This window comes from Cyprinodon tularosa, unplaced genomic scaffold (genome assembly GCF_016077235.1).
Source record: "Cyprinodon tularosa strain WSP-4 unplaced genomic scaffold, ASM1607723v1 ctg218, whole genome shotgun sequence".
NCBI classification, from domain to species: domain Eukaryota; kingdom Metazoa; phylum Chordata; class Actinopteri; order Cyprinodontiformes; family Cyprinodontidae; genus Cyprinodon; species Cyprinodon tularosa.
Window position 1 is genome coordinate 45265 of NW_024038814.1, and position 7493 is coordinate 52757.

The 7493-nt window shown below is 40.7% G+C and overlaps 1 protein-coding gene across 1 annotated transcript; it reads right to left on the bottom strand.

The window, feature by feature from the left end:
• Window positions 1-2815: 2815 nt before the first annotated feature.
• On the bottom strand, window positions 2816-6512 carry foxa3 (forkhead box A3). Its single transcript, XM_038285956.1, has 2 exons — window positions 6090-6512; window positions 2816-4857 (listed from the first exon to the last, which is right to left on the bottom strand). The coding sequence occupies exons 1-2, from the start codon at window positions 6159-6161 to the stop codon at window positions 3523-3525; spliced, it is 1407 nt and encodes a 468-aa protein (XP_038141884.1). The 5' UTR covers window positions 6162-6512; the 3' UTR covers window positions 2816-3522.
• Between the last annotated feature and the right edge of the window lie 981 nt (window positions 6513-7493).

Consider the following 7493-nt stretch of genomic DNA (forward strand, 5'->3'; position numbering starts at 1 on the left):
ATCAAAAGCAGAGGCGTCAGATATAAATTAAACAGATAGAAAATAAAAGAAGGGACTTATTTTAAGGTCTTAGCTGAGAGCTCTTCGGGAATCACATTTCTGAAAATCATCTATTTCAGATTGTTTAAACTGTGTTACCTTTCTAGATGTCCTATTTAGCACAACCAAGAGGAAAACAATAGTTTTTGTAAAAAGAGTTTGTTAGTTCAATGCTATGGTTTCTGGTATGTAAGTTTAATAATTACTAGCTGGTAAATTCCTTTTTCACAGGTGAAGATGAAGGATGCATAAGCAGTTATTGCTGCTCAGTGTAAGATACAAAAGAGAAAAAGATGAGACAGCCTGTGTTGAGGGGAAGGCCAACTCTGGGAGAAACAGCCAAGCAGGGGGATGGTCAACAGTGCAGGCCTGCAAGTCGCCTGCAAAAACTACATCAAAATATGATTTTACTGCTTATATGCTAAGATGGTATCCATGGTATCCAAACTTTTATTTGTCTTGCAAAAGAACTTATACCCCTCTAACTTTTTCCTGTTTTGTGATCTATGTTTTTGAATTTTACAGCCCAACAGTAATTAGAGCATAGATGTAAAATGGCAGATAGGTTTCATGAAAATGGGATGAAGGAGCAGCACATCCAGGGGCGGAGCTAGATGGGGGGCCAGGGGTGGCCATGGCCACCATTAGCCAATCATTGGCCACCCCTGTTGCCACCCATGCCATTTTTTCCCCCTCTAATACAGATGGTGGGAGCAGTAATACTCTCAAGTGGAATATTGAAAACATTTTAATTTTTTTGTGGTTATTCATACACATCAGTATATTGATATCAAAGATGATAAGTACAGAATTCATGCTCTTTTTAGAACTAGATTTGGTGTTACATGGGGTAAAGACAAAATGATGTGTCTCTGCAAGTCATCTAGGAGTGAAATCATAGATAAATAAGAAATGTAATAAAAATTATCAAATAATCAATTTATGTAGATATTAGTGCTTTTAAATATAAATTTTATGCAGAATGTTTATTGATACAAGCAGGTAAGTAATGACAATGGAAAAGATTTATGCCCCAGAACTCAAAACTGAGTTTTATCCACTAAACCTTTTATCTAGAAATTACAGGTGTTTAAATATATGTCTCTATTTGTTAGCAAAGGCTGTAGGAAAGTAGGAATCTTTATTTAGAAAATATGGATGTTTTGCTTTTTAATTTTCCTGTTGGAACAGTGTAGACTGACCCTGAGGTTCTGGTGCCGATCCGCTTTCGGCCACCCCTCACTGTACATTGGTTATTGCCTGGCCACCCTTATAAACTATTTCTGGTAACGCCTCTGAGCACATCCGGTGCTTTTTGTGATCGATCTTCGCAAACAGACTGAAATCTTAATGTCTGTAAACATCGATATTCAAGTCCTGCTGCAAATTCTGAATTGGATTTGGGTCTGGACTTTGACTGGGCCATTCAGAGTGATTCATCTGTTCTAAACCCCCGCAAAAGAAATTAGTGTTTCTTTCTTCTGCTTCACAAAAATCCGCCGCTTTTGGTTGATCTAAATCAGAATGAGTTAAGGCATCGTGTTTATTACTGACATGTTGATTTGGTAGGAAATTGAAGGAATTTCAAAACCATAGTAGGAAAACAACTGTAAGCCATACAACCACGATGGAGACGGGAAGCAAATGGAGCATGGAAGCAGAACTTTACATAAAACATGTAAGGTATTCCAAATTTTAATACGTTCAAGTGCAAAATTTAAAACCTTGCCTATATCTGCTCCTTGTGTTCAGACAGAACTCCTAAACTTGAAGGTTCTCCTCTCCACTTTTCTTTCCCTTTATTTGCTTTTGTTGTGTCGCTGATCGTTTTCCTTGTGCAGGGTCAAGAGGAAGGCCGGTAGTTTCTGGAGTGGTCCTGCTCTCACTTGGTGCCTGATGGGTTGTGCAGAGGAGATGTGCTTTGAGGCTCTCAGCAGGATCCGACCATGTTTAGTCTGCTTGGTCCTACATGTCGCACACCACAGTCATTTGGTCAGGAGCTGTTTCAACAAGCTGCTGCTATTCCTGTGGCAGGACCTCGCCAAAAAATACCCAGACTGATTGAGTGGGTGCGAAGGGTGCTACAACTAAAACCGTGATTTTTCTTGTGAAGCATCTTGATTTCTTCATATTAAGGTAGAAAAACAACAAATGCACATCTTTTTTCCCACATTTTTGCCTTTTTTTAATAAGAAAAATGAAACATGAATCAATTTAATCACATGTAAAACCAAAGACAACAACAAAAAAACAACATATATATTATATCAACACACTTTCAGAGTTTGAAAAGGAAAATAGCTTAAATAAAAGACATTATTTTTTTGGGAAACCGAAACATGTTTCACAAAGGACATCATGTGACCTGAAACTCCTGCACTTATCAGGGAAAAAAAAATCCTTCAGCAGATTGTCGACACATTGATCTCTTATCAGATCAGCAGGCGTTTGAAGAAAAGGCACTTTTTGGACGTTGGAGGGCCGATTGACACCCCCCCCGACAGCATCAGGTGGGTGTTCCTATGCATTGTTGTAACACACACACACAAACACACACACGCCATCAGCTCACCTGGCCTGTGGGAGCTCCAGAGTGCAAAGTACTGTATGTAAATCCTCCTCATAGTGCATCTCACCCTCCCGTTTCTCACTGTTATGGTAACTGACTGATCTCCTCTTCAAAAAGCTCAAGTCTACAAAAACCCATTCACTCTCAAGGCTGCCATATATGGAAAAAATATATGGAATATTAGGGTCATGAAACCAATTTATACTGTTTTTCTTCTTTTTTATTTTTTGACTTTTTTTTTGTTTATGTTTTTTTTATTTGTTTTTTGTTTTGTTTTTCTTAACCACAGTGGCTTTGTTTAATTTCATCCAGGGCTTCAGAGTTTGTTGCATTTCTTTTCAACTGTCCTGATTGTACAGAAATAACATAACCTTATTTGGGTGTTTTTTATTTTTATTTTTTAATGACCAAAAAAATGCTGTAACACAAAACTGAACTGTCTCGCATTGTCCGAAGCAGTAACCTAAACTCGTTTTCTCTGCAAAACGAACAAATTTAACTTGGGTTGTAACCGGCCCGACTTCATAAGATATATTAAAATTTATTCCCTTCATAAATAAATGCAAACCTCCTGACCCCCCCTCCCCCTCCCATGCACATTTCCTCTATTTACATTGTATACAGGTTTAATTTTCGCCCTGCAAGGACGGAATCTGACTTACACACAGATACATTATCTTCATCTTTTCGAATGTCCCATTGTCCAGCTCCTGTAACTACACAGTCTCCTTCTTTGACAAAAAGCAAACAGTTGTGTGGTCCCTTGGACGCAGCAGCCGTTACCTGTGAAGACGGCTGAATGTGAGCCAAATGAGAGTGAAGGAAAGAGGAAGAGAACCACAGCTTCGGTGTCCATTTTAGAAACACAAGCCTCCATCTTGGCTCACCTCTACAGAAAGGTGTGTGTGTCCATATTAGGAGGCGTTGAGCACCGAGCGGCTGTACAGTGTTTGGTAGTAAGCTCCAGAGTCCATGGCGGCCGGGCTGGGGCTGTCATAGATCTGCTTCACTCCCACAGGCGAGCCGCTGGCGTAGCCGTTGTACGCCATCACCTGATCCTGGTAGGACTTCAGGTCCATCTTCTGCTCGTTGGACATGAGGTTGGTGATGGAGAAGGGGTGGTTGAAGTTGTAGTGGGGGTCCAGTGATTTGAGGGGGTCGTTCTGTAGGTCCATGTGCTGCTGCATGGCGTTGGGCAGGAGGTGAGAGCTGCTGGCTAAGGATTGGGAGTGGAGGAGAGAGTTGGTGGAGGGGGAGGTGCCGGAGAGGGATAGGGAGGATGGGGGGATGGAGGAGGAGGTGGAGGAGGAAGGCGGCAGGGAGGCAGCCGGGCTGTGGAGGTGTGAAGAGGACAGCTGAGAGCAGTCTAGAGAAACCAAGGTGTTCCTCTGATGAGGCTGGTCATCTGAAGAGCTTGGGTGGGAGTTATCAGAGTGGGCGGATTCTGCGCCCTCTGACCCACCTGTGGGGCTGTGATCCTCCCCCAGGTGGTCTCCACCATGGCCTCCTTTCCCTGAGCCCCCCTCCTGGGTCTTGCCTCCCTTTTTGGAGGCCTTGTCCTCGATCTTGAAGCGTTTCTGGCGCCTCAGGTAGCAGCCGTTCTCAAACATGTTGCCCGACTGCGGGTGCAGAGTCCAGTAGGAGCCTTTGCCCGGTTTGTCTGGTGAACGAGCCACTTTTACAAAGCAGTCATTAAAGGAGAGCGAGTGGCGGATTGAGTTTTGCCAGCGCTGCTGGTTCTCACGGTAGTAAGGGAACAGGTCCATGATCCACTGGTAGATCTCGTTCAGGGTCAGCATCTTGCTGCTGCTCTGCTGGATGGCCATGGTGATGAGCGAGATGTAGGAGTACGGCGGCTTGGCGTGGGTCAGGGAGCGCCGGTAGGGCTTAGGGGGGATCTCCTTTGGGCCGGCTCTGCTCAGGGAGCCAGCGGAGGTGTACCCCAACTGACTCATGGACTGGCTCATGTTCTGGTAGTGCGACAAAGAGCCCAGAGAGGTTGGAGCAGTGGAGCCCAGTTGGGTGAGGGTGCTTGAGCTGAGAGAAGACGCCACTGGGGATAGAGACATGTGACTGGGCCCAGTGCCCATTGTAGCCAGAGAAGAGCTGCTGAGGCTGGGGCCGGGATATGCCATGTTCATGCCTGCTGGCGAGCCTGTAGCCGGGTTCAGATTGATGTAGCTGTTAATGGAGCCCATGGAGCTCATGGAGCCCAGACCAGAGTTCATGGTGCTGGGAGAGGAATACATCTGTGGGGGGAGTGGAAAAAAACAACATCTAGTTAGTTCTAGCAAAGGAATAAAAAAGAGAGAACTGGTTAATCTAAATCAACCCTTTTTTTTAATACATAAGAACATAATCGATCAAATCAGGGAGTTTTTAAACCTTTTTTGAAATAAACTAAATATGAGCAAAAGCCTGAAGCTCTATTTAAAAAGTCACTCTTATCAATGAACAATGAGGGTCTCAGTGTGCGGAGAGAGGACTTGGATTTCACACAGCTGTGTTAACCTGAAAATGCGTAAAAAGACGCGTCATGGTGCCTCTCAGCTCAGACTGCCTCCTCCACTGTCGCCATGGAATAAAAAAAAGAAAAATCAGGAATAAGCAGCTCCGAATGTGAAATAAATAGTTAGATTTTCCTTTTTGATTTAAATAATATGCTTATTTTAAATGAGTCTTGACAGCAGCTGTGAGCCAACATGCGTAAATCTGCTGCTGGGAACAAACGCTATCACAGCCCCGTTTACTGATTATTAGTTAAATATTACCAGACTCTTTCTTCTTGGTAATTTCATCATGGAGCTGCGGTGAGACCTGGAGCTGTTGATGAAATTAACTCTAATTAAATTAGCGAGGAGGGGAAAGATGCGTCATTAGCACCTGAACTGTCGATACTCCACATCAGAAAAAACAAAAGGTGATCTATTGAAGAGCAAATTTGTATCCAGATACGTCATTTTTCGTTTAATTAGAATTAAAATTGTATATATTATTTTTTATAGTTGTTTTTTTTTTTTTTTATATTATGGTGATTTTTATCTCCAAAGCTTTTAGAATTTACTAAAACCTCTATATTACTTATATCATTAGAAAAAAGATTTTCTCACAATTTTAATGCGAACACAATGAATTTGAAGTTTTTAAGATTTTTATAGGAGTTTTTACATCAACATTGGTATAAAGGAGTAATTTTGCTGTCTTGATTTTTTTTTTTTTTTTGTTGCTTTTTTTTAAATGAAAGCGTTCGTAATGGTTTTATACTTATAAATCTCTTTTTATATATAAGATATATTTTAAATGCACTTTTATTTCATTTAAATTCCTGTTGCGCAAACTAAATTAATCCACATTTTCCATCTGCTCCGCTTCACCACCAATTTTAAATTCTCCCAAATCTTTCAGATTTTACGAAACAAAGAAACAAAAAGTTTTTTTATTTATAAGTGTGAAAAAGTTTTTTTTTTTTTTTTTTCTTTACCTCGCTGGCCTCGCTGTAAAAGGTATTCCACTCTGGTAAATCGTGCGCTTCCATCTTCACAGAGCTCAACATCCCCAACTCAAATCTTCAGAGAACAAAAAAATATCTAAACTGAATTTTAAAAGTCTTATTTTATATATAGAAAAAGAAATACAATCCTTAGAAAAAAGGAAAATCCGGTCAGAAAGTTTCCTCTGTAGCCAAAAAAAGAAAACAGCACCGCGGATTACAGCGATGATCCTCTGATTAATTCAGCCAATATTTCTAATTTCTCAGTCACCCATTTTTTTAGAATGGTATTTTATGGTAATAACAGAGAGTCGCTGGTTTCTTCTTGTGGCCCGTTGGTCTTCCCTTCCCGCCGGGGGCCCTTCGGGACGCAGCTCTGAGTGGACAGAGGCGCAGCGCGCAAACAAAGTGAGGAGCGGCGCTTCTCCTCCTCCCCTTATAAAAGGTGGCTGCAGGTTCCGCCCTGTTCCTGACATTTGAATACCGTGTCAGGATCCAGGAAGGGCCCCGCGAAAAGGCCGATGTGGCCCCCTGGCGTGCTGTATATTGGCCCGTCGGCTGCAGCGGCCACCCGGGCGAGTAACGTGGCCCTGAATGCAGCAACTTTTTATCATGATGATTCAGAGATACTAAAGCTCTTTACAATTACAGGATGTTTTTTTTTTTTCCTTCCATGAAGAATCGTTGCTACTGGTTTTAAGGAATACTATAAATAAAAATGAATTATTTTGTGTTAACATTTTAAGAAAGTTGTATAGTGAATTAAAATGTAAAGTTATATGGCACAAATGAAAAAGGTTTATTTTGAAGAGATGTTTCTTTTATAAATAGACTGTTATCCTCTACAGTGGCACATAAAACAATTCACATTTCACCTGGGGACGTTTTAATAAGGTTTTTGAGGGGTATTGAATGTAAGGTTAAAAAAAAATTCAACAAATTATCAAAATCACCACAAATATATATATTTTTTACTAAAGTTTAACATTTATAGACATAACTTGTTTGTGGTCCCATTTCAGAAAGAAACAAATAAAATAAAATCGTTATAGTTGAAGTAAAAAAAACAAAACAGCACTAAATCTATTGTTAACAAGATGGCTTGTGAAGTTCTTCAGCCGATAAAGGCTTTATTGTTATTTGATCTTTGATTAAATCTAAAGCTGGATGGTTTGCTCCAAAACATAAACCTTCTCAATAAAAGGTACCCAGCTTTTACAAAGCTGATACATTATATTTGCTCCATAATGAATCACCTCCCTGCTCTCTGCCAAATATCTCACATAAAGGATAAAAGTCCACTGAACCAAAATGCTCACATTTCATAGAAAATTTTCGGCCCTATTTTGTTACCATAATAAATAAGTAATCAATTTATCACTAAGCAAGACAAAT